Source organism: Physeter macrocephalus, unplaced genomic scaffold (assembly GCF_002837175.3).
Source record: "Physeter macrocephalus isolate SW-GA unplaced genomic scaffold, ASM283717v5 random_96, whole genome shotgun sequence".
NCBI classification, from domain to species: domain Eukaryota; kingdom Metazoa; phylum Chordata; class Mammalia; order Artiodactyla; family Physeteridae; genus Physeter; species Physeter macrocephalus.
The window spans coordinates 71,545-98,346 of NW_021145379.1; the positions used below are offsets into that span (position 1 = coordinate 71,545).

At 55.1% G+C, this 26,802-nt stretch overlaps 1 protein-coding gene across 5 annotated transcripts in view; it reads left to right on the plus strand.

Moving 5' to 3' along the window:
* PARVB (parvin beta) overlaps window positions 1–26,802 on the plus strand; it is a 116,512-nt gene that overhangs the window by 68,180 nt on the left and 21,530 nt on the right. For all 5 annotated transcript variants that reach the window (XM_024127342.3, XM_028483943.2, XM_055082362.1 and 2 more), the window contains 5 exons: window positions 11,406–11,508; window positions 18,608–18,748; window positions 20,466–20,581; window positions 23,652–23,710; window positions 26,518–26,537. In XM_024127342.3, coding sequence (XP_023983110.1) covers window positions 11,406–11,508; window positions 18,608–18,748; window positions 20,466–20,581; window positions 23,652–23,710; window positions 26,518–26,537 — 439 coding nt within the window. The remainder of the gene's footprint in view (window positions 1–11,405; window positions 11,509–18,607; window positions 18,749–20,465; window positions 20,582–23,651; window positions 23,711–26,517; window positions 26,538–26,802) is intronic.

Sequence of the window (26,802 nt, forward strand, 5' to 3'; positions counted from 1 at the left end):
ACCGGGGCACGAACCCCCGTCCCCTGCATCGGCAGGCGGACTCTCAACCACTGCGCCACCAGGGAAGCCCCAACTACAGGGCTTTTAAACAGAGACGCACGCGTGCTGCTGGCTTCTGGGAGATGCCTGGGCTGAGCGCCGGCTACTCTGGGTTGTTCTTGTTTGTCAGGTAAGGGGGAGGCCCAGCGTATCCCCGAGTCGGGGTTCACTCACGCCAGGGGGCTGTCAGCACCTCCTTCTCTTGGCGTGGGGAGGAGCTGGCCCCAGGGCCAGGCAGCCTGCACGCGCAGTCAGGGGTGAGCTGCCCGTGGCCTGCCTTGGGGTGCCGCCCTGCCGGGCACCCGTAGACGTGCTCCCGGCTGGTGGCCCTGCTGCCTCACTTCCCGCCCCCCTCCCCAACTCCAGTGCTCCAGCCCCCGAGCCTCCTTGCCCCTCCCTCCTTGAGCAGGCTGCGCGCCTGCCCACCTGGGTGTGAGGTTAGAAAGGCCGTTTCCCCCAAGCCCAACCCCACTTCTGACGCCGGTTGTAAGTTTGGGAGCCCCAAGACGACCCATAGGTTCGATACTTTGCTAAAAGGACTCCAGTTATACTCACGGTTATGGCTTATTCCGGTGAGGGGACACAGGTTAAAATCAGCCGAGGGGGAAGCGCACGGTGTTTTGGTGCAGCGTGTGGCCCACGTGCAGGCCTGAGCTCGTCAGGGTGAGGTCCGGCTGACATCCCACCACTGACCACGTCCCAGTCTCGGGACCAGCGGGGCCTTTCTGAGTTAGCACGGTCAGTCCCCTGGCTTGCTTTCTCTGTTCTCCATCGTGTGCACTTTGTTCCCTCTTGTCCTGGCCCCTGTCCTGTCTCTCTCTGTGGACTTACCCCCACTGACCCTCCTACCTCAGGACTGTTGGTGTTGAAAACATTGTGAGCTGCTCTCTGCTTCCTGTAAGAAAACCCCGGCTCTGGCTAAGCCAGGCATTAAGAACGAGGCCGCTCATTGAAACATTCTCTTCGAGCATCTTTTGTGTGTAATGCAGTGTGAGGGGGTGAAGGGGTGGGTGTGATGGGCTGTGGAATCGGCTCCCTGTATTCAAATCCCAGCTCGGATTAAAGCAGGAGAACAGTCGTGTCCGTCTGCAAGCATGAGGGTGACGTCGGATGCCACACGCTTGCTGTCCGGCAGGTGCTGTGCCGGGCGCTGGAACATGGGCAGAAACAGGGCAGAGCTGGGAGGGAGGTGCGTGGTCTGTGGTTCACGTTTAGAAGTGAGTATCCTGTGGGCTCAGGAGCCGAAAGACTTATCCTGTCTCCTTTATGCAGGTGTTTGTCCTGTGGTCCTTTTCGCTAGCATCCTCCAGGAGTGCCCTGAATCTCTTAACAGGGTGAACAGCTGGTGCTGCCTGGGGAGGATAGCAGTTTACAGATGAGATCCTTTATATTTTTAATGATCTTTGAAAGAGGGAATGGCAGTTCTCGTGCTTTCCAGAGTGAATAGCCAGAGAGGGGCCTCCACACTTGCGGGTGCGTTGGTCCAAGGCAGGCTGGCCGTGTCGTCACCGGGGTACGCACTTCTCCCCACAAGCAGGTTTCACATCTCATCTCCCGGTTTATTGGACAAGGCTCCTTCGGGTTGTTAAGTTCTGTTTTCTCCCTCCCTTTGCCCCTATGAAGAAAGTCAGCTGCACAAAGATGGTCTTCTGGGCAGAAGACGGTGCTATCATCGTGTGGAGATGCCCGGTGATGTGGCTGGCACTGCACCTGGCCTGGATGCATTCCTGCCGGTTGCAATAAGACTGCGTCCTCAGTGCATTAAGTCACGACAAGCCTGTTTGGAAGTGATGAAAACATAACTGTCATAGCCTTGGGGGAGACAGGCTGCAGATCCTGATTATCATTTAGAAGGAACTCAGGGGGAAGTAATTTTTTATTCTGGCTAAAGCAAGCTTGTGAAAAGTCTATGCAAAGAGCACTGTGCCGAGGGCATCATTAATACACGTCCTAGACACGTGCCTGCAGGATTCGGGGTTTGCAAATGAGTATACGTCCCTAAAAGTAAGGACGGGTGCCATCTTTAAAAAATCTTTTGTGAAACAGAAGATTAAGACGGGTGACCTGGGCAGTACGAGGACAGGGTGATTGGTGGTGGCCGGGAGGGGACTGCATCTCTGCGGGGGCAGCAGTGAACCTGGGCAGCGGATTTGCTTTTGCTTTCCCAGAGCTGACCTCTGTGGCCCGTTGTGCGAAATGTGATTTTCATCCCCTTCTGTCTGTTGTTTTCGTATTTGGACTTTGACCAGGTCAGAGATCCAGATGGGATTTTTAGTTTTAGTTTCTTCATAGCAGAAACATCTTTTGTGTGTTTTCCTACAGGACCTTGCTCTGGGCAAGGCAGCCTCTAGAACCTAATGTCTATATGACCCAGAGGCTTTGCTAGGTCTGTAGGCAGCCCTGCAGTTGATCTGAGCGCCTTCCGTGGGTCTGTTCCTAGTTTAGCCCCTGCGGTGATGGCCTTGAGTGGGCTGGCGGTCCAGCTGGGGAGACAGACATGCCGAGGGACGGATGAGTATGTTTCCAGGTGGCATGTGACCGCTTTGAAGGAAACTGAAGCAAGAAGCAGGGTGGTTTCTTCTCCCCTCTGTTTTTGGTGGGGTGGTCGGAGCTGGCATTTGAGCGGAGACCTGCTGGTTGGTACCTAGGGCGGCGGCAAGTGCAGAGGCCCCCTGGGATGCCCGTGCTGGCAGGTGTGAAGGCCAGCGAGGGGGGGGGCAGCGTGGCTGGAGCCTAGACGGCAAGGACGAGGGCGATCGGAGGTAAGATCAGAGAGGTGGCAGGGGTGCGAAATGGTGTTTGGCTCCCGGGGCTGGTTTGGGGGGGCACAGGGACGTGGGAGGACCAGCAAGCAGCTGTGACACCTAACTGCCCACGTGGGGCAGAGACTAGGTGATGTTTCTTTATAGCTCCAACACCTCGGGTGGTGTCCACAAACCCTAGGTGTCGCTAGTTAGGCTGAGTACATCAGAAAGGGGTTTCTGACACGCAGAGAAGCCGGGGGTGGTGATGCTGACATCGATGTAGATCACTACAGTTGATTAGCACTGGCCAGTAGATCATCTCACCAAATCCTCAAAATAGCCCTGCAGAGGCAGATGCTAGCCCCTGCATTCTAGAGGTTCATTGCTTAATAACAGGTTTATTGAGATAGAATTCCCGTACCGTACAATTCAGTGGTTGTTAGTGTACTCCCAGAGCTGTTCAGCCATCACCTCAGTCAGTCAAGGGCATTTTCATCACCCCAGAAAGGACCCCCATAACAATCAGCACTCAGTCCTGTATCCTCCTTCCTGGCCCCTGGCAACCACTTTGTCTCTAAAGAATTATTCCGTCTCTATAATTCACATATTCTGGATATTTCATAGAAGGGGAATCATATCAATAGGTGACTTTTGTGTCTGGCTTCTTTCACTTGGCGTAGTGTTTTTAAGATTCATCCATGTTGTAGCAGGTATCCGAACTCCATTCCTGGACTTCCCTGGTGGTGCAGTGGTTAAGAATCCGCCTGCCAGTGCGGGGGACACAGGTTCCATCCCTGGTCTGGGAACATCCCACATGCCGCGGAGCAACTAAGCCCGTGCGCCACAGCTACGGAGCCTGCACTCTAGGACCCACAAGCACAACTACCGAAGCCCGCATGCCACAACTGCTGAAGACCGTGTGCCTAGAGCCCGCGCTCCACAACAAGAGAAGCCACCACAATGAGAAGCCCGCGCACCACAACGGAGAGTGGCCCCCGCGCGCGGCAAGAAAGACCCAACGCAGCCAAAAAAAGAAAAAAAAGAACTCCGTTCCTTTTTATGGCTGAATAATATTCCATTGTATGGATAGACCACAACGTGTTGATCCGTTCTTTCTTGACGGCATTTGGGTTGTTTCCACATTTTGGTTGTTTTGAATAGTGCTGCTATGAACATCCATGTACAAGGTTTTGTATGAGCTTGCGTTTGCAGTTCTTTTTGGTATATACCTGGGAGTGAAATTGCTGGGTCATATGGTGATTCTGTGCTTAACCTTTTGAGTAACTGCCAGACTGTTTCCATAGTGGCTGCACCGTTTTACATCCCCCAAAGAAGTGTATGAAAATTCTTCCAATTTCTCTACATCCTTGGCAACACTTATTGTTCGCCTTTTTGATTATAGCTACCCTAGTGGGTATGAAATGGTATCTCGTAGCGGTTTTGATTTATATTTCCCTGATGGCTAATGACGTAGAGCATCTTTTCATGTATTGGCTGTTTGTGTCTCTGTTTTGGAGAAATGTCTATTCAGATCCTTTGCCCATTTTTTTTTTTTTTTCAAAGTTTGTTTGACCTGAAGGTCATACAATCTGGGGGAGGAAGGAAGTTTTTTTTTTTTTTTTTTTGGCTGCGCTGGGTCTTTCATTGCTGCGCGCTGGCTTTCTCTAGTTGCGGTGAGCGGGGGCTACTCTTTGTCGCGGTGCGCGGGCCTCTCATTGCGGTGGCTTCTCTGGTGGAGCACGGGCTCTAGGCACGCGGGCTTCAGTAGTTGTGCTTTTGCCCATTTTTAAATTGGGTTATTTGTCTTTTTAGTACTGAGTTTTAAGCGTTCCTTATATAGTCTAGATACAAATCCTTTATCAGATATATGATTTGCAAAATCTCGCATTCTGTAGGTTGTCTTTGTATTTTCTGGATAGTATCTTTTGAAGTACAAATGTTTTAAATCTTGTTTGTCAAGTTTATCTTTTCTTTTGTTCCTTGTGCTTTTGGTGTCACAGCTAAGAAATCATTCCCTCATCCAAGGTCATGAAGATTTACCTCCATGTTTTCTAAGAGTTTTAGAGTTTTAGTTCCTACACTGAGGTCTGATCCACTTTGAGTTGATTTCTGTATATGGTGTAAAGTAAGGGTTCAGTTTTATTCTTTTGCATGTGGATATCCAGTTGTCCCAGCACCGTTTGTTAAAAAGACTGGTTTTTCCCCCATCAAATTGTCTTAGCCCCCTTATGGATGTCACTTGGCTGTAATGTGAAGTTTATTTCTGACCTCTCATTTCTGTTTCATTGACCTCTGTGTCCTTCTGACAGTATCACATGTTTTGATACTCTAGCTTTGTAGGAAAGTTTGAAATCAGGAAGTGTCAGTTCTCCAACTTTGTTCCTCTTTTTCAAGATTGTTTTGGCTTTTGGGGGTCTCTTGACTTTCCATTTGCATTATAGGATTTGCTTGTCAGTTTCAGCAAAGAAGCCATCTGGATAGTGATTAATTGTTATAAGTGGCATCTATTATTATTTTTTCTAATTACCAAAGTAATATATACTGCTGAAAACCTGGAAGACAGAAAAATCAAACAGAAGGCAGTGGTAATTTTTTAATTCGTGTCCCTCCAGGCTTTTTCTTTTGTGCATTCAGCTTTTCCTACACATGATTTGAAATCATTTCCGAGTTGGTAGATGTCTAGGAGCACACTTGGATTGGTACCTTGAGAGAAATTTCTGGAAGTGGAATTGTTGGGTCACATAGCACACACAGGCCCAGTGTGGAGGCTGTTTGGGCGGCAGCTCCGTCCTCCCATGGGCACCGGCCCCTCCTGGCCTCCCTGCCGGGTCCACATTGGGATAGTGGTTCACTCCTCCGTGGCCCGGATCTCACCACCCCGCCACCAGGCCCGCCTTCCCCACCCCCCAGGCACCCACTTTCTGCTCAGCTGTTTCCTGTCCCACCCTTGAAGGCTTCCTCTGCTCCCGGGGCCGCATGACCCCTCGTGTCAGAATCCTTTGTGATGGCTCGCGCTCACCATTCATCTCTCTCTGCTGCGTCTCCCGGCTGGACCTGGACTCCCGGAGGGCGGGGGACGCGCCTCCTTTGTCCCCACGTCCTGGCACCAGGAAGGCACTCAGTGAAAGCCGTTGAGCTGAGTGTAATACTGCCACTCAGCTCCAGTAGTTGCTGTGAAATCCCTGATGAAAGGCCAAGGTAGCAGATTCCTAGAGCTTTGTGGAATTAAGGGCCCGAGGATCAGGGCGCTCCTGCGAGGAGCCTGGTTGCTGGTGGCTGCAGAGGTAAAGGGACAGGGCGGGTCTGTCTGTGATCCCGAATCTGCTGGTTTGGGCCGTGTAACCGGGACCCAGAAGGGTGGATGCTGGGGTCTGGAGAGCTAGGTGGCTCTCTGCTCCGTGATGTCGGGGCCTGGACGGGGCAGGCGTCCTCCCAGCTGCTTCCAGACACCCCTCCCTCCTCGCACTGTACCCCGCCACCCCTCCTGGTTCTCCCTTTCGTTCATTGATACCTACAGCCCCTGGCCTGGCGGCTTCCTCTCTGCCCCGCCTCCCCCGTTCCTGCCGCTCCATCCACCAAGATGCCCGTTCACCAGCTCCTTCCTCAAGCTCCCCTCTGCATCTGCCCGTACCCCGGGTCAGGGTCAAACCTGGCTTCTCCCCAGCCCCTCCCCGTGCCCCTCCGGGGTCCCCACGTCCTGTCCCCACTCCCCCACGTGCCCACGGTCACTCATCTCATCCGCTGCCCCCTCCCCTCCTGGCCCAGGGGAGAGTCCAGGCTTGGCCCCGCCCCCCCGCCCCTCTTGGCCCTGGAAGCCCCACCCCCTGACCTCCCAGGTGGTTCCAGGTGGCTACAGGGCTCATCCTGCACCTCCTCCCTGTCTCTGCTCAGACACCACTTCCTCCAAGAGGCTCCCTGAGCCCCCCATCCCCATGACCCCTCTGCTCTCTCCATCCCCAAACTCTGCCTAATTCTTCTCAACAGACTTGTTTTTGTTTTTGTTTTTGTTTTGCGGTACGCGGGCCTCTCACTGTTGTGGCCTCTCCCGTTGCGGAGCACAGGCTCCGGACACGCAGGCTCAGCGGCCATGGCTCACCGGCCCAGCCGCTCCGCGGCATGTGGGATCTTCCCGGACCGGGGCACGGACCTGTGTCCCCTGCATCGGCAGGCGGACCCTCAACCACTGTGCCACCAGGGAAGCCCTCAACAGACTTATTTTTAAGAACCATTTTCAATTTACAGAAAAATAGCAAAGATAGTACAAGAGTTCCCATATTTCCACACCCAATTTTCTCCATTATTAACATCTTAGACCAACATGGTACATTTTTTAAAAATTAATTAATTTATTTATTTTTGGCTGCGTTGGGTCTTCATTGCTGTGCGCGGGCTTTCTCTGGTTGTGGCGAGCGGGGGCTACTCTTCGTTGCGGTGCGCGGGCTTCTCATTGCGGTGGCTTCTCTTGTGGAGCACAGGCTCTAGGTGCGCAGGTTTCACTAGTTGTGGCACGTGTGCTCACTAGTTGTGGCACGTGGGCTCTAGAGTGCAGGCTCAGTAGTTGTGGCGCACGGGCTTAGTTGCTCCGTGACATGTGGGATCTTCCTGGACCAGGGCTCGAACCCGTGTCCCCTGCATTGGCAGGCGGATTCCTAACCACTGCGCCACCAGGGAAGCCCCAACATGGTACATTTGTTATATTAAGGAACCAATATTAATACATTATTATTAACTAACATCCACCATTTATTCACATTTCCTTAGTTTTTACTAGATATGCTTTCTCTGTCTCAGGACCCCACCTGGGATCCCACATGATATCCTGTCTCCTTAGCTCCTCTGGGCTGTGATGGTTTCTCAGACTGTCCTTGTTTTTGATGACCTTGACGGTTTTGTGGAGGACTGGGCAGGGGTTTTGTCAGGTGCCCCTGTGTTAGGGTTTGTCTGATGTTTTTCTCCAGATGAGACTGTGGTTATGGGTTTGGGGAGGGAGGCCACAGAAGTGAAGTGCGTTCATCCCATCACATCAGGGCACACGCGACAGCGTGATCGATCACTGTGACGCTGACCTTGATTACCTGGCTGAGGTGTGGTTGTCAGGTTTCTCCACTTTATTCTGACTTATTTTTCTCCACTTTATTCTGACTTATTTATTTTTCTCCATAACATCGATCACAGCCTGGAAGTGTGTGTCTTTGTTTGTCTTTTAATGTCTGATTGGAAGGTAAGGTCTTCAAGGACAGAGACCTCTCTCGTCTTTTTTATCCCCAGAGCCTGGCACATAGTAGGTGCTCAGTAAGTTAATTGATGAACTCAATGCCTGTTTATGGAGCTCCAGTGCCAGGCAGTGAGCACTGGAGACAGAGCCACAAACAAGAGGTCATAGTTCCTGCCCTCACAGAGCTTAAGGTCCAGCAGGGAGAGCGTTACAAACGAAGATGTGTTCCCATTGCAAACGTGAACGGGGTCAGGGAAAAGGCCCTTGGGTGCGGTGAGATCCATGATGAAGGGATGTGGCCTGGGTTGGGTGGGGGGAGGTCAGAGGATGATACGGAGCTTGAGACCTGAAGGATGAGTGAGGGCTGGCCCAGCAGTGATGGAGGGGAGTGTGTTCAGGGTGGAAGGACTAGCACATGCAAAGGCCCTGGGGCAGAGAGGAGCTTGGGGATTTGAAAAACACCAGTGAAGAGGCAGGGTGCTTGGTGGAGCTGTGGCAGTGGCCCGGGAAGGAGGTTTGGACAAGGGCGGTGGGAAAGGAGATGGCGGGAAGTGGATGCAGTTAAGAAGTGGGCTGAATGGGTGAAATCCAGGCTCCTGAAGCTGGAGGATGGTGTCCTTCTCAGAGAAGGGGCAGGTTTGAGGAGGGGCAGGGGTGAGTTCAGTTAGAGATGCTCGTGGAACACCCAAGCAGAAGGATGGTGCAGAGGGGGGCTGGACGTTTAGGGGTTTCCGGTACGGGTGGGCATTGGATATCATGGGAGGGCATGAGCTGGCCTTGGAGGAGGGTGGAGGGAAGGAAGAGGAGCCATCCAGGGTGATGCCCTTTAAAGATCCAGAGGAGAAGGCGGTGTCAAGGAGGACCCCCGACACAAGGAAACTGGGAGGGTGGTGAGAGAGGAAGGTGGGAGCTGGGTGACGGGAGAAGGTGCTGGAAGGTGGGAGAGAAGGCAGCTGGGTGGGGAGGTCCAGCTCCCAGCCTCCCAGGATGCTCGCCCCCGCAGGGAGGGAGACGGAGCAGGGCTGCAGCGTGGAGCCAGCTCCATCCCGCCGACCTTTCGGGAATGGCTTCAGCAAAACCAGAATGCCGCAGGGCTGTGACGGAGCAGGGCGCTGTGGTCCTTCCCCCCAACTGTGTGCTCCGCCTGCCTTTTGTCTGTGGAAAAGCCTTAGCCAAAGATTAAACCAGAGAAGTGAGAAAATGCAGAAACAAAGGAGAACAGTCTAACGAGACTAAATAATAGTTTAGTCATTAAACGTAGTCAAGGACCCTTTAGTTCCTCCCCAAGGGCTACAGTTAATATTCTGAGCCGCACGTATCCTGTGAGCTGTCTTATAGGTACTGAAACCCCCTCCAGGTGGAAGAAGTGAGCTACATGATGACCAGACTGTAGCCATGACATAAGCTGCCACAATTCCGAGAATTGGCCTCAGGGAAATGGGAACAAACTGACCCTGGAACTAAAGGGTAATTGCAGTTAAGACAATCAAGAGGACGCTGGGCAGACCACCGCACGACCAAGTTCAAGATGCCTGTCAGAGCTGCCTGTGCCGTTTCTGCGTGGAGCCCCCTCCCTCCGTCTATAAAAGCTCTTGCCCCCTGGTTGTCGTTGTGGGGGGAGGGAGTCGGCCTGTGGACAGGCGTCCGCCCTCCCCCACCCCCAGTTGCTGGCGTCCGAAATAAAGCAAACTTTCCTTTCCACCATCCTTGCCTCTTTATTGGCTTTTGTAGCCGGACCCCACTTTCGGTTACAGGGCTGCTCACCTCTTTCTTCCTCCAATCCTCCCTTTAATTTACTTTTACTTCTGTTCTTCATGGGCTCGTGTGTCTGATTTAATGTTCTTGAGTTAGTGGGAAAACAGAAATTTCTCAGAAATTTGCTTTGTGGCCAATTTTGCAGGTGGCGTCCGTATCAGAGAGTGACAGAGGCTACTCTAGTCTGGCTTTGTGTCCTTTTGTTTATCTCTGAGAGGGCCAATCAATGCCCATTTCCAGGAGGTTATTGGGACCAATTGGTTAGTTTTGTTGGTTTTGCTTGCACAGGGAAACCATGTAATGCGTATATTTTTGACCAAGTCTGTTCAGGCCTCCATTTCATTTTGCGGAGAAGTGCCTTAAGCCGCGTCAGCCAAGTGGGATTTTGTTCATCGGGAATCCTATTTCTCCATAGATACTTTCACGATGGAAGCTGTCTTCTTTTATGATCTGTTACTCAGCAAATTGAAGGAAAACTTGTTGAGAAAAGGCTGGTCTAGAGAAATGAACACGTGTGTCCACATAAAAAGTGTACGTCCATGTTCATAGCAGCACTGTTGACAGGAGCCCAGAAGTGGTGACAGCCCAAATGTCCATCAGCTGGTGAATGAATCCGTAAAACGCGTCTCTCCATACAACGGATTCAGCTGTAAGAAGGAACGAGGTCCTGACACGTGCTACAACTTGGGTGAACCTTGAAAACATCATGATAAGTGAAAGAAGCCAGACACAAAAGATCACGTATAACGTGATTCCTTTCGTATGACGTATCCAGAACAGGCAAATCCATGGAGAAAACGGTTTTGTGGTTGAGAGGAGGTGGGGGAGGGTAGAAGGGGGAGTGACTGCTGATAATACAGGGCTTCCTTGTGGGGTGATGGAAATGTGCTTCAGTGGATTATGGTGATGGTTGCACAACTTTGTGAGTATACTAAACAATTGTGTGGAGTGTAAGTTCTATCTCAATAAAACCTTGAAACAATTAGGGTGCCGCTGGCAGCAGGCTCTCAGAGCTTGTCAGTAACAGCCCCTCGGGATCCCCTTCTATCCACAGCTTTAGGCTCAGGGCTGTCGGGGATGGTTTTAGTGCAGATATTAAGGGAGGGAGGGGGGTGGACGTCTTATGGCTCACCTGTGCTGTCTCGGGCCGTGGGGGGCAGTGTTACTGACCTTTCCTCATTTGATCCGCCCTCCTGCATGCCATCATTTCCTTTGGCTGAGTTCCCACACGTACCCGAGTCCCCGCTGGGAGGAGGCCAGTCTCCGCATGGTGCTGCCCTCCAGCAGTCCTCCTGTGAATCCCCGGGCCGTGGGGGGGCAGTATTACTGACGTTTCCTCATTTGATCCGCCCTCCTGCATGCCATGGTGAACGCCATCATTTCCTTTGGCTGAGTTCCCACACGTACCCGAGTCCCCGCTGGGAGGAGGCCAGTCTCCGCATGGTGCTGCCCTCCAGCAGTCCTCCTGTGAATCCCGTGGGAGCCCCGGCAGCCTGGGTGGGAGAAGCTTGCCTATCCCCTCGGGCTCTCCTGGCCCCTGCACTGGGGGTGTCTCGGTGTCCAGCAGCTCTCCGTTCCTGCGCTTGCTCGGGTCATCGCCTGGGCCCTCCTGGCACCAGCGAGCGAGGCCGTAACGCCTGTCCACCCCGCAGGTTCTCATCGACTGGGTCAACGACGTGCTGGTGGAGGAGAGGATCATCGTAAAGCAGCTGGAGGAGGACCTGTACGACGGGCAGGTGCTACAGAAGCTCCTGGGTGAGTCCGCGGGAAGGGCGGCCACCACAAGGGGTGGCCCCAGGCTGGACCACAAGATTCTCTACATGGCGACATCGGTCACTCGTCTGTAAGCCGCAGCCCTGAGCCCGTGGCTCCCAGGTGGTGGCCCCCGGGGCCCCGGGTCACCCGCCCTCTCGTCGTCTCTCGGGTGGGGGTCCCGCCAGAGCTCCCAGCCACGGGGCTGCAGCGGGTCATGCACAGCTTCCAGAACCGTCTGTGGCCTCTGCCGTTGGATGCATGCGTACAAGGGGAGCGCGGAGATGGGGCGTGGACGGGACACCGTCTCCTCTCTGGGGCGGCCCTCCCTGCTGGCCTGCGCCCGTCCAGCTGTGGGCGCCTCCAGCCTGTGCAGGCCCGTCCAGGGCCAGGGTGCTGGAAGGGGTGGCCCCCAGCCGTGCCCTTCAGGGGCATGATTTGGATGGTGGGGTGGCGGGGGAGTGGCGAGGAGGGAGACTGACTGCGGATGCTCTTTTTATGTGTGCCCCTTGGGGACAGAGTTCCTCAGCAAAGTACCATCTGCAGAGCACTTAGCGTGGGGCCGGGCACAGGGCCTGGAGTCAGTAAGGGGTAATGAACGGCACCACGACAAAGACAAAGAAACGTACGAGCAGGGCTGGTGCGTCCCCCGAGTTCCTCTGAGCACCCGGCACACGGTAACCGTGCGTCGACCGCGTGAGTGAAGAAAGCCCTGCAGTTTCCTGCCTACAAGCACGGGGGCTCCTTTTATAGGAGGTGAAAAGGCCCCGGATAGGCGAGTGTTTGTCTGGATCCGGTGGACGTCGGCACCAGCCACAGTCTCCAGGAAGCTCTGATGTATTTTCAGGGTCCCCAGACCCCTGTGCGTGTGGCCCGGCGGACTCAGTGTCCCCTTGTCCGCTAGGGTGGCTCACCCGCTAAAGGTGCCCGGGAGGCCCCGCCCCCAGCCCCGGTGGGTGCACACCTGCCCCCTGGCTTCTTTCCGATCACGCCCCTCGCCCCTTCATGACCCCACAGCCCAGCGCTGTTCTGTGCAAGGGTCTCCCCGGCAGACCGCCTGGAGGGTCACCCCTTCCAGGCAGGGCCGGCACTGGGGTGGGGTCATGTGTGGCTGCACAGGGGTGTGCTGGGGAACCCGAGTCAGGCACCTGGAGTTTGGCGGGGTGGGGGGTGCAGTTGTGGGGGAGAGATACCGAGGGAAAGCAGACAGGAGGGGCTGGGGCTGGAGAGGAGGGTCGCGGGGAGGGCTGACCCGCAGGACGCGCCCCTGCAGCTGCCCAGACCGTGGCCTTGGCTCAGCCTCTGTGTCATTCCTCAGTCCCGGGTCCCTGCGGGCAGTCTGCACGCTCAGCACGAGGGCTCTTAACAGACGGTGCGATCTTGGAGGGAAAGCGGCAGGGTCGTGTCACGTAGACCTGGCTCTGAGGACGTGGTGATCGACGGCCCACACGTTGTTTTGTCCTTGTTCAGTCAGTCCTCAAAAAGCACGTTAGGAAGGAGAAGATTTTGTGTCGATTTTGGTTATCCCTTCGCTGGTTGAATGAATATCCTTTGGCCTATTGTGTGGCAGGTGTGGAGATGCAATGGTGACAGGAGGGAGGAGGTCCCCCTGTCCCACTGCTGACACCCGTTCTGGCAGAGGGACGAGAGAGAGCCACTGTGTGGTGGTTCAACCTAAAACACAAGTAGAGGCTTTAAGAGCGTGACAAGCACTAGGGAGAGAATCAGAGAGGTTCTGGGGCAGCGGGGCTGCAGCCCCCCTGGGGAGCTGACATCCAAGCAGGCTTCTGCACAGTTGTCATGGAAAGAACATTCCAGGCCGAGACTCTGAAGAGAGGAAGAGTCTGCAGTGTTTAAAGAGCAGTGAAAGGTGGCTGCAGGTGGCAGGGGTGGACAGATGGGGCCAGATCACGTCCAGTCCTGACAAAGGCTTTTATTCCAAGTGACAGGAAGCCGCTAGAGGATTTGAGCAGGGCCGTGACAAGGTCTGAGTTAGCGTTTTAAAAGGTTGCTTGGGCTTCTGGGTACAGAACGAATGGGGAGGAGGGTCCGGAGGGGGACCTGGGAGGTTAGTCAGGACGCTGGCACAGCAGCCCGGGCATCAGAGGTAGTGGCTCGGTCCAGGATGGAAGTGGAGGATATTTGGGAGGTTAAAGCTGATAGAGGCATGAAGTCTGCTGGCCAGGTTTGTGGCCTGAACAGCGGGTGAATGAGAAAGCCCTTGGGAGTAGCGTGGTGGGCGGGGATGAGGAGGTGGGTGTTGCATCTGCTAGGGCTGATACCCATCCTGTCCGAGTCAGCTGCGGGGTAAGGGTGGAGATCAGCAGTGCAGAGGTGGTTAATGCCGTGGGACCGGGTGGCCTCACCCGGAGGGGAAGTTCCAAATTCAGTATTTGGCTGAATGCCGTGGGCCAAGAATTAAATGAATCTCTGTTCATCTAAGCTGAGAACCCCCATCTTAAAATGAACTTCTTTGGTACAAGAATAAATCTGAAAGGTCATCAAGATCGTTTAGTAACTGTCACAATTTTATTATTAAAAATGTTGGTTGGAGCTTTGTTGTTTCATAGTGTGTCATTGGTCCAGCCATTCTCAGCACTGTCAGGTGCTAGATTGCTCTCGAGGTCACTGAACCAGACACTTGTGATGACAGACACTTAACTTTCAGCAGAGAAGGATGGAGGAGGCGTGGCTCTTAGGCGGGCACCGTCCACAAGGATTCTACTGATGGTGAAGCTGCCCTGGGTTATTAGCTTCCCTCCCTCGCTATGTAAAGACCTAGCTTCCCACTGACTCTTGGACTTGAAGACTTGGCTGTTGGTGACAATGCTTGTTTGTTGAAACAGTTCTTAGACCTGCGGCTTTGCTCACTGCCCAAAGGAGATACTTTCTGATATTTTCAGAAGCAAACATAAGAGTGTTGTGCTCACTTACACTTTTATTTCTGATTCTTTTCGCATGCAGCTGTGGCTTCACTCACCCACTCACTTGAAAAACTTGTATCCCTAAGCCTTAGATCTAGCAATGCGGTCGTGGAAGTCTGTCTCTCAGGATCACAGGATCGGCTCTGGATGTGCATCTGTATCTCAGCCTTAGACGCCTATAAATGATGCCAGCGCCCTCTCTGGAGTAGAGTGTCAGGGGCATCTTAGAGCAGGTACCCTGTAAGAAAGCCTTGCCTGCTCAAGGCACATCCTTTTGGTCCCCTCTTCAGTTGGCCCCAGCAGATGCGGTACTTGCTCTGCAGTGGCTGTGGTTGTCATTGAGTCCTGCTGCGTCCGTATTGTTATCTGTGAGGTCAAACAAGAGGCTGACTTGGGCTCAGGCAGCCTTTATATCGTGAGGTAGTTGCCGTTCCATCCTGTTTGAATATCTTGCGTAAGTACTCCTAGATAGGCAATTCGGAAGTCTCTCGTGTGTCAAGCGCTTTGACATACCACTTTGTTTGAAGAAGAGAACAATGGAAGAGAATATCCAGATATTAACAGAACATCACAAGGTCTTGCCTGGTCGTATTAACGATGCTGTTACACTGATGAGATGCCTTGGTAACCTACGTGATCACGTGATCCTGGGGCCCAGGGCCGTCGGGAATGATACCGATGGAGACATTCAGCTCTTTACTTTTCAAAGGCAGAAGCTGAAATGAAATAGGAGATTCTGGCTGAATGCCAGGCCAAAGCTGACTTCTCTGCATCTGTAGAGAGAAGAGGTCGGGGGACTGGGCCCGGGGGGGGGTGGTCAGTGGTCAGAGGAAGGGCCAGCACAGGCGTCTGGAGGGTCCAGCCAGGAGGGAGGAGGAGCCGGGGGAGCATTGCATTCAGGAGGGATAGAGGAGGAGGAGAAGGCAGGGCTGAGGGCGATGAGGACAGAGCACGGACCTCTGGGTTTGGCCAGCTGTGAGTCGCCAGTAGGCCCCCAGATGCCCCCCTCTCCTTAAGAGCGGACTCCGGGGGCAGCTGCCAGACCCTCTGCCAGGGCAAGTTTCAGGGGGTGTAACTGTCCTGCATTTGCAGTGCTGTCCAGGTGAGCCACCTGTGGGCAGTGACGACGCCCACGCTGGAGCACTGAGGCAGCTCCCGGGCTGGCTGTTGTCCTGCCTCCGACTCATGGCACACGCTTCTCCTTGTGACAGGCAAGCCCTTCCTTGCGTAGTAAGTGTTCACAGCCCCGCATTCGGCCATCACTCACGTTTTCCAGCCACCGCTGAGAATCCGCCCCGTCTTCCTCTGTCTCTTTCCATGCTAGGAAGATAGTGGTCCTGGCCACGCCAAAACCCTGAGCTGCCCCTGCAGCCCCATCAGCGGGCAGAGTGATGCTGGTGATGAGGGCGGCCAAGGACCTCGTTCTCTCCCACCCAGGGGAGTTACCTGAGACGTAGCCGCAGGCGGCACCCAGGCACGGCCAGCCTCCTTGGTTTCTGTTATCGGCTGAGTTGCGTCCCCCCCCGAATTCGTAAGACCTCGGGAAGTGACTTTATTTGGAGACAGAGTCTTTAAAGTTAAAATGAAGTCGGGGTGGGCCCTCAACCCATCAGATTGGTGCCCTTATAAGAAGAGGAGGGCTTCCCTGGTGGCGCAGTGGTTAAGACTCCGCCTGCCAATGCAGGGGACACGGGTTCGAGCCCTGGGCCGGGAAGATCCCACATGGCGCGGAGCAACTAAGCCCGTGCGCCACAACGACTGAGCCTGTGCTCTAGAGCCTGTGAGCCACAGCTACTGAGCCCACGTGCCACAACTACTGAAGCCCGTGCGCCTAGAGCCCGTGCTCCGCAACAAGAGAAGCCACTGCAATGAGAAGCCCGCGCACCACAACGAAGAGTGGCCCCCGCTCGCCGCAACTAGAGAAAAGCCCACGCGCAGCAACGAAGACACAACGCAGCCAAAAAAAAAAGAGGAGACTAGGATGCACACGCACACAGAGGGAAGACCAGGTGAGGATGTCTGCAAGCCTAGGAGAGAGGCCTCAGGGGAGACCAACTCTGCTGACACCTTGATCTCGGACTTCTAACGTCCGGGACTGTGTGAGAAAGCAAATTTCCACCGTTTAAGCCACCCACCCTGCGGTACTTTGTTACGGCAGCTGTAGCAGGCTGATACCGTTTCCTTCCCTCCTCCATCAACGACTCCTCCTCCCCCCGGTGTCACGGCAACCAGGTTTGGCTGGCGGCGGGGACAGCAGAGATGTGCCGGGCTCCCCGTCTCTCCCAGCGGACGAGGTTCTAGGACCACCTGGCTCTCTGCAACCCTCCTTCCTTCCCCAGGGGCCCCTGCTCCGTCCTGTCGCTGGCTTTTGAGCACCTGGGGACCTGCTGTGTCTTTTCAGGGGGTTCGTATGGGCAGATTCAGCTGTGAATTATTCAGCTAGGACCTATTAGATACAGATGGAGGGAAATCAAAACACATAAACAGGAATCATTTCCATCCTCTGTTGAGCTGCCTTGTTTTGCCGCGAGCCCTCCCTGCCCCCCAAGCTGAGGTTCTTCAGGTGGGGCCGACTCCCCACTAGAGCTCTCTGTCTCATGTCTGTGCGGCATCTGGTCCTAGGACAGTGCCTGGCGCATAATAGGTGCTCAGGAACTGTCTTGTAAGCGAATGAATGAATGAATGATTGGAGCGCCCTGAGCCCAGCCGATATTTTTGTGCAATGAGAGGATCCTGAAGGGGGGGATATCGAAGCTGCTTGTTCTCGTTGTCATCGAGGGAGGGGAGGATGGGGGAGACAGTGCTGAAGGAGCAGGGGCCTCCGGAGAAAACGCCTTACACAGAACTTTGCCGGGGACCACCTGCCAAACGGAAGCCCTACTTGTGTCCGGCCCGGACTCAACTGCCCTTCCACCTCCTTCCCGTCAGTGCTGCCGGCAGCAGCTCTGTGCCGAAGCTTCGTGCCCAGCACTTTGTCATCACCCTCCCGGTCCCTGATCTCGCCATGTCCTGCGACGTGGCTTCTGTTGTTGTGCAGAGGAGATCTATCGGGGAACCCCGAGTCTTGGAATGAATGAACAGGCGGGACGCCTGGGGAGCCTCCCTCGGAAGCCTGCCCCGTAGCGGGTGTGGGGTGAGGCGTGCCTCCTGCTCCACTCGGGAGGGGAGTGAAGGCGCGCAGGCTGGGGCTGGGGTTCAGCTTCAGTAACTGAATCTTGAGCAGATGTGGCCGTGCTCGTCAGCTCCTCCAGATTGCTCCCCGCTCACTCGTGGTGAGAAAGTTGTCGCAGGTCTCTGAATATCTCATAATCCGTCTTACCGTGGGGTCCAGCTGTTAGGGGAAGAAGAATTGGGAGCGTACGAGTGCGGGGAGGCTGAGGCGACCCCTGAGGCCCTTTCTGTTTTCGCACCAAAGTTCTCTTCTCTCTGGGAACCCACTGGCCCAGCCTCTTCACCTCCGGTCCCTTCCCCGCAGGTCACCTCCTTACCTCCCAGCTGCACCTTGAATGATCTTGTTCATTCTCTGTGCATATGCTGTTCCTGGGTGGGATGCCCACACTTTAATCCTTGAACTCCCCGCCCCCCTTTCATCCTGGAGTGATCCTCTTTCTTTCTTTTTTTTAAAGAAATTTTATTTATTTTTGGCTGCATTGGGTCTTCGTTGCTGCGCGCGGGCTTTCTCTAGTTGCGGTGAGCGGGGGCTACTCTTCGTTGCGGTGCGCGGGCTTCTCGTTGCGGTGGCTTCCCTAGTTGCAGAGCACAGGCTCTAGGCACGCGGGCTTCAGTAGTTGTGGCGTGGGGGCTCAGTAGTTGTGGCTCGCGGGCTCTAGAGAGCAGGCTCAGTAGTTGTGGCGCACGGGCTCAGTTGCTCCGCGGCCTGTGGGATCTTCCCGGACCCGGGCTCGAACCCGTGTCCCCTGCACCGGCAGGCGGACTCCCAACCGCTGCGCCACCGGGGAAGCCCCCTGGAGTGATTTTCCAAGGAAGAGGAGTGACTTGAAAGCTCAGAGTTCCGTGGCTCAGCGTCCTGGCTGTCCCCACCGTTGGTGACGATCTGCTCCACTTTGCAGCCCCACAGCGGATGGGGAGACCTCAGTGCAGCCCGTTGACCAGGCGGCCCTGAGCCCCTCCAGCTTTTCCTGACATTCTGCCTTTTGCCCTTGTCCTTCTTTTTGCAGAAAAGCTGGCAGACTGCAAGCTGAACGTGGCCGAGGTGACCCAGTCCGAAGTAGGACAGAAGCAGAAGCTGCAGACAGTGCTTCAGGCGGCGCAGGAGCTGCTGCGGCCCCGTGGCCGGGCGCTCCAGTGGACCATCGACTGTGAGTGGCCTCCAGGATGCGGGAGGGGGCGCGGGCGAGCCTGGCCTCTGAGCTTCCTGCCGTGTCATTCATCTTCCTGTCTGGCCTTGTGCGGTTTTTGTTCTTGACATCTTTCTTAGAGTATAATCGCTTTACAGTGGTGTGTTAGTTTCCGCTGTACAACAGAGGGACTCAGCCGTATTCGTACGTATATCCCCACACCCTCTCCCTCTTGCGTCTCCCTCCCACGCCCCATCCCACCCCTCTGGGCGGGCACAGAGCGCTGGGCTGATCTCCCTGTGCCTCGCGGCCCGCTTCCCACCAGCTCTCCGTTTTTACGTTGGGTAGCGCGTGTGTCAAATCCGGTCACACGCCTGCCCTGAGGGAGGTAGCCAGGAGAGGAGGGGCGTGTCAGTAAGGGGCTTAGTCACGCCCCCGCAGTGCTCTGGTTTCCCCAAGCTTCAGGGCAGAGAGGCTCCGTTTCCGGATCAAGAGAGACTTCCAGCGGAAGTCTTCCGGATTTGGGTTATAAGACAGAAGAAGCTCTGTGGGGTTCTTGGAAGGACCCTCCACCCCCAGATACCAATGGCACCAACCCCCAGTGAGCTGTGCTCCTGGTGACTCACCGACGCGGGTCCTCAGAAGGCGATTCAGGCGGGCCGCCGGCGTTTGTCTCCGAGGGCACTGGCGTTAGGAATACGTAGCATCACAGTATTTCCAGGCAGGACATAAACCCAGAAAAGTGAGGCGCTGACCAGGACAGACTGGAAAGGGCTTTGCCCTGCTACCCTTCCCCAGCACTGTCCCCACGGCAGGGCAGCCAGGAGCGGCTGAGATGCTCTCCCTGCCGCCAAGGGCCCCTGTTCTTGGGTGAGACCAAGGCTGCAAGTCGGGTTCACCCCTGGCTTCTTGGCATCGAGGCCTGGGGCAGACCCAGGCCCACCTCCTGGGTTGCAGGGCTGGGGGAGGGGAATCAGTAAAGCCCTGGACAGCATGATGGTAACCATCCACACCCTGGAGAAGAGCTCGAGGCCGGGGATGGCAGCCAGGGCCCTAGGTGGGGCAGGAGGCACGTCTGACGCCCTCGAGCACCGTTTGCCCTGCGCAGACGGTTGATTGCGTAGAGGGAGAACTTCTAAGCCCCCGAGATAGTAACGCACGGTGTTGTGGTGGGCGAGTGCCCGGGTGACCTGTTTCCCCGATCTTTTCCCTTCGCTCGTGCTGACCGTGTGTTCCTGTTCATTCCCTCGCCTCGCCGCCCAGTTCGATTCCTTTTACAAACAGCCTGCTTTTGAAAGGGGTTGCATAAGTCACCTGAGGTCAACAGGAAAGAAAAAATTAGAAGCCAGAACTAAATTCACACAGGCTGCTCATCAACTTTTCTCCATTTTTCCATGGCCTGTGGTTCTGCCCGTGGTTTTCCTCCGAGGTCTCATTTTCACTCAACATCTTTATTGCCTCCCCCCTCCCGCCCCCTTTTTTTCTTTTTAAATTCAAGTATAGTTGATTTACAATGTTGTGTTAGTCTCACGTGTGCAGCAAAGTGATTCAGTTATACATATATATATATATGTATATTTTTTTTCAGGTTCTTTTTCCTTATAGGTTATTACAAAATACTGAGTATAGTTCCCCGTGCTATACAGTAGGTCCTTGTTGGTTTCACCGCCTTTTGGACGTGGGCTTGGGGTTCCTGTCTCATGATCTAAAGCAGCCCCCTTCCTCCCTCCCCGACTAGCGATTCACGGGAAGAACCTGGTGGCCATCCTCCACCTCCTCGTGGCCCTGGCCACGCACTTCCGGGCCCCGATCCGCCTTCCCGAACACGTCTCCGTGCAAGTGGTGGTCGTACGGGTAAGTATCGCCTGCCCGGCGGTCAGCTTGCCTGAGGCTCTGCCCCAGAGGCTCCAGTACTCGTTCCTCCTCTAGTTTGCCTGCTTTCTTCTTTTTCCCCTTAAGAGCCTACCTTCTCTTTTTCCCTCTTGACGAAATGTATGCCTTCCTCTGGCTTCAGAGTAAGTGATGGAGCAGGAATCAAAGGCATTGATTTGAAGAGAGGCAGATTCAAAGGCATGAGTGCGCGCAGGTTTACTTTTCCACATTTTGGAAGAGAGCATTCATTTCCCTGCAAAGCCGAGTAGCCAGAATTCAGGCCTGTTGAATGAGCTTATTACTCACTGGAGAGGGCTGAGACCAGCGGAATGAAACAGATACCCCCATACCCCAATCAAAGCCTCTCTCTGTTCCCTCCCAATTACATCCATCATCCCCCATCCTGTTTTTTGTTTTGTTTTGTTTTGTTTTTTTGCGGTACGCGGGCCTCTCACTGTCGCGGCCTCTCCCGTGGCGGAGCACAGGCTCCGGACGCGCAGGCTCAGCGGCCACGGCTCACGGGCCCAGCCGCTCCGCGGCACGTGGGATCTTCCCGGACCGGGGCACGGACCCGCGTCCCCCGCATCGGCAGGCGGACTCTCAACCGCTGCGCCACCAGGGAAGCCCCCCCATCATGTTTTTAGGGTCGATTCTCTTGCTCCACTTGGAAAAATGTAACTGGGAACCAGGGTCCTTCTGGCAGAGGTGGAGACACCTTTCTTGTCGATTTCCCCTGCGTTCAGGGGCACAGATCCCGCCTTGGCCTTGTGTGTGCAGTCTTGTCCAGTAAACGTGTATTAAGCACCTGCTGTGTCCCTGTTCCCCTCGCCCTGGTTACCGGGGACACTGGATGAGGAAAGTGTGCTCGGGTCCTGAAGGATCAGCTGCTTCTGCCAGAGCGTTGCGGTTACGCTCGGAACATGGATGTCTCTCGTGTTTCTCTTCCTGCAGATGTCCAGCTCCACACTCTCCTCTGGTTTTTAAACTTATCAGTCCTGTGGTCTCTGCGGACTGCAAGGCTCTGGCTGATCCTGTGTTTTCCGAAGCCGTCTGACCCCTCCTTTTACCCCGGGAGCTTGGCTCCGACCTGATGGGCGGGAATGTTCCTTTCTGGCATCAGGCGAGGGTTACCTGCCGTTTGGCCCTGTTTGCCTCCTAAAGGGGAATGTTTGTGGTTGGTGGTGGTGTCAGGGACAGGGGACCATTCCTGCCACCCTCGTCTTGGACTCAGGATGGTCGGCCGGGAAAGGCTTCCCAAGGACACAGGAGCATATGGTTCCCAAACCCATGTACGTCAGACTCTGGGCCCTAGGAACACTGTGCAGCTCAGTAATTGGGGTATTTCCTTTCAGGCCTGCACTTTGGTCCAAGAAAATCTTTGGGGTTTGCAGAACGTTCTGCTCGCCCGGGCAAACACTCGCTGGCGCTTCCTTCCTTGACCAAGGTCACAGGAGGACTCTTTGGGCCACTCCCAGACTGGGATGAAGTGGGGAGGGGAGGCCCCCCGGGGACTGGCTGGTCTCAGGTCTTAGAGCTGCCCCTGGCCTGTCCCTCCACGCCTGGTTATCCAGTTGAGATGGGGAGATGTAAGAAGTGTGTCAGTTCGTGGAGGGACGGAGCGAGGGGAAGGGTCGCGTTTGCTACCTGGCAGTGTGGCCTTGGGAAATCACTTGATTTTCCTGAGCTGCAATGCTTTCCTCAGAAAATTGAGATTCTACTACAGACTTTTAAAATATTCAGCCTTGGGACTTCCCTGGTGGCACAGTGGTTAAGAATCCACCTGCCAATTCAGGGGGACGTGGGTTCGATCCCTGGTCCGGGAAGATCAAAGTGGATAAAATGTCCCCGGGCCTCCCCTGCCACCGTCCCCCGTGGGCACTCCTGAGAATCAGCCAGGGTGAGGCCGTGGGAGAGCTGACGGCCCCCGACACGCCTGGCTACTCTTCCTTCGCTAGAACCAGTGGTGAGAGTTCCCTGGGAGGCCGAGCTCAGGAAAGCTTGGGGATCTTGGATCTCGAGGGGCGTCCAGGTGGGCTGCCCAGCAGGTAGTGAGCTCCCCCCGTCCCCTGAGGCATTCAAGTAGGGGCTCACGGTGGCGGCTGGGTTAGCAGGCTGCCGCGCTCCACCCTGAGGTCCGGGGCACACCACCGCCGCCTCCTTCCTCTCCCCCACCATCGTCGCCTCTCCGTACCTACCGGGCTCCGGGACAGGTGTGTCACACACCGTGTTAGTGTCCTAGGGCTGCTGTAACAAAACCCCACAAACTGGGTGGCGTAAAACAACAGATGTTTGTCCTCTCACATAATAGAGGCCTGAAGTCCCAATCAGGGAATCGACAGGGTCCCTCCGCAGGCTCTAGGGGAGGGTCCTTCCTTCCCGCTTGCAGCTTCTGCCGGCTGCTGGCACCCTCGGCTGTCCTGGGCTTGTGGACACACCCTCTAGTCTCTGCCTTCGTCATCACGTGGCCTCTTCCCTCTGGTCCGTGTTCCTATGTCTCTGTTTTCTCTTCTCCCAAGGACACCAGTCATTGGAGAGGACCCGCCCTAGTCCGTTATGACCTTATCTGAACTCCTTACATCTGCGAAGACCCTATTTCCAAACGAGGCCCCATATTCTGAGGTTCTGAACGGCCGTGCCTTCCGGGGCGACCCTGTTCAACCCGGCGCACGTGTGTTATTTCATCCGATGCCTCCCTCGTGTTACATGTGTCCCTTCACGCTCTTCGCCTTTCCCAGCTGCAGGGCGTCGAGGGGTACTTTGGGAGCGCCGATGTTTCTCCTGAGATCTCCCACAGCTGCCAGCTCTCAGAGAGCAGGAGAGCAGGGGGTGAGGCGGTGGGCCATGTTCCAGCCACCAAAGGGTCACCCGTGTGCTCCCCTGCAGCCCCCCCGCCCGAGCATAGCTCGGGTGTGGTGCGGAAGCTTTGTTTTGTTCTCTCTTGTCCCCGGGCTGGCCTCCCGGCCCCGGGGCCATCTGTACACGGCCTCAGCTGCCCTCCTGCTCTGTCTGTGTGCCCAGGTGTTGATTCATTTGTTCATTTTGGGGCTTTCAGAAGCGGGAAGGCCTGCTGCACTCCAGCCACGTCACGGAGGAGCTGACCACGACCACCGAGTAAGTGGACCCGCTGCTCTGCCTTCAGGCCCTGCTCCAGCCGGGGACCCGCACACACGGGGGGCCGTTTTCCCCTCCATGTCCCTTGACCTTGAGGTGGGATTGTATCGCAAGCGTCCACCCTAGCTTTCTATCCTCCGTGCACTTTCTTCAAAGTTTGTTTTGTTTTTGTTTTGCTGAGGAAGGGCAAGATAGCAGTTTGGTTTGGTATTTAAATGAGAAATTCTGGATCTTTTATTTCTTCCCAAATAGAAAATAGAAAAATGAGCAAATATGTGTGACATAGGAATCAGAACTTATTTACACTGCCTGAAATCTTTTCTGGAAAGAGACAGGGAATAATGAACAAAGGAAAATGTAACTGAGCACATTCAGAATCTCTTATAAGGAAGAAAAGGGTGAGGGGAAATTTAAAAGAGTGAACTTTCATATGGTAGGTATTCTAAACACTTCAGAGTTTTTAATGTTGGAACTAAGTTATTCTCCAAAGACTTTGGACTGTCATTCCTTATTTTGGAAGGTGAGCTTTAAGAATGTTGAGAGAGGGGATGGGGGAGAGGTGTTTAGAACGGTCCAAGGGACCCGTTGTCCTGATTCATTTAGCCATCTGTCTTAGCCCCGTCAGAGGGAGGAAGCCATGCCTCTAAACTAGAATCTTCCTTTGAGATAGTCCTGAGCCATCCCTTGCCTCTTGGAGAAGGCCAGAGGGCAATTTTTAAGAAGTCTAAAAGGCTTCAGATCTGTTGAAAATAGCAAATCAAATGGCTCTATTTTGCGTGTGGTTTTCGGGAGGCATACCCTGTGAAGTATCCTTAAAATTCACTGCCTTTGTGCCTCCCGACTAAACCTGTTTCAGATGAAACAGAGCATTAAAAATTGATCGTCTCAGCTCACCCACCTGCTCAGTTCACGGAGTGATTAATTACCGTGTCATGAATTCATGTATGGTCTTTCAAAAAGCAAGCTGACACAGGAAACCGCTCCTGGCGTGGGAGCTGTCAGGGAGATGGGAGAGACGTGCGGCCTGGCGCGCGGCCTGACGTGTGTGCACATCTGTTCCAGGCCCACGGGAGGGGGATGGGGACGTGGTGCTGAGCCTGGTACGGGGGGCCTCGGGCAGCCCGCTCGGCCCGTTCAGGAGCAGGAGGAGGGCGGCTTGGGGGAGTCGGGGTGCGCTGGCATCTTAGTTACCCATCATTGTGTGACAAACCACCCAACCCAAGGGGCTTAAAACAACGGTCATTTTATTTGCTGACAGGAGGTCAGCAGTCTGGTGGGTGGTGCTGGCCGGTGGGGGCCACTGTCCCTCCCTGCGTCTCTCGTCCTCTGGGCTTCCTCCCCGGTGCCCTCAGGGTCCCCAGAGAGTGAGAGGGCAGCTGCAGGTCCCTGGACCCCCGCATGCTGTGTCCCCACCTTCTGTGGGTCAGAGCAAGTCAGTGGTCACCCTGGATGGGAGGGGGAAGGCAGTTGGCCCACCGAAGGGGGCGACGGCCAGGCCTGGGGTGGGGGGCATGTTGGGGGGTGTACAGCGATGGGAAGAGGCTGTGCTTGGCTTTCCCGGTCTCGCAGAGGGTGAGGGAGCCCTGAGAGGGCGGCGGGGGGCAGTAGGTGCTCTGTCACCAGAGGCGGCCCCTGGGAGCAAGGCCTCAACGATTCACAGCAGCACCCGGCACCCAGAGGGCCTGCTTGGACGCCCAGAGGCTGAGAGGACGCGGTTCCCCTCCTTGAGGGCTGGCGGCCTAGCTGTCAAGAGAGGTTGTGTCTGTAGAAATGTGAAACCCAGCCCAGGGGCCTTGTGGGAAGTGCCGTGTGACCCTCAGGAAATTTCAGGGGTGGGGGAGCACCCCCGAAGTCAGAGTGGAGAGAGGTTTCCAGCAGAGGCCGACCAGCCTCCTGCCTGGTCTCTCAGGCTCCAGGTTTGCTCTGTCCTATGGGTTACCTCCTCCAGGAAGCCCTCCCTGTTTGCCAAGCAGGAGTGGCTGCCTTCCTTTTAGTTCCTGTAGCATCTGCTGTATGTCACATTTCTAGTGCATGCGGGCCGTGTGGAAATGTGGGCTCATGAGTCTGTCTCACCATCAGGCCTCATGCGGGCAGGGCCATGCGGTGTTTGTTTCTGTATCTCCGTGGCCTGCGCATAGTAGGTGCTCAAGAGACTGTTTGTTAAATACTATGGAGGCAAAGAACTTGAGTCTAGAGAGATTTGGGGATCAAGCAGAGGTCTCTCTGCCTCTCAGGACGCTAGTACACAGAGGGGAGCTGGGCATTCGTGATCTCAGATCCTCAAGGAGGAGCCATCTGCCTGTCCTTTGTGGTTTCAGCTCTCACCTTGAATCAGGGCCCGGCCTGTGGTTCTCCAGCATCCTTTAGTTTTGTGATTCCCTGGAAGTACATCTTTTTCACTCCCAGAAACGTGACCTCTGGGTAATCTGCACCCTTGTATTTTAAAGTTTAAGCTCAAGGTTTAAACTCACGGTGCCAGAAGACCCGTTTTCTGCTAAAATGCTCTCTGCGTTAACCACTCCCGTGATTAAACAGCCCCCAAATGGCATTCAAGGGGTGCTTTAAATAATGATGGCAATTTGCTGCGGGTCTTGTGCAAACATTTAGAATCCACATAAGCACCTCTCGTTTGTAATTAGCGCGGGAGAGAATTCATCAAAATGTGACTTACCTTTATATAAACAACCCTTCGACTGGGCAGTAGGGGGCTCCGACTTGCCGGTGACCTCCACCACCTTCTACCGTGCTGCTTATTAAACGGGGTTCTGAGCAACCCGTCTGATGGTTCTCTCTGTTCTTGTTTGCAGGATGATGATGGGTCGGTTTGGTAAGTAACCCAGGGGTTGGGGAGAGGGGATGGGGAATCTGAGGTCGCCGGGTACCGTGGGGCTGCCCCAGGAAGCCCCCGGGGTTCACGCAGTCACACAGGGGCAGCAGGGCCCTGGGTGGGTTTTGGCGTGTGGTTTGCTTCTCAGAGCTGTGGGAGCCTGGGCGGGGATAAGCCAGGTACAGTGGAGGGAGTGAACCAGGATGAAAGGGAGGGCGGCGATGTCTAGTCAGCTAGCCGGAGGGAGCTTCCTTATGGGGTGTAT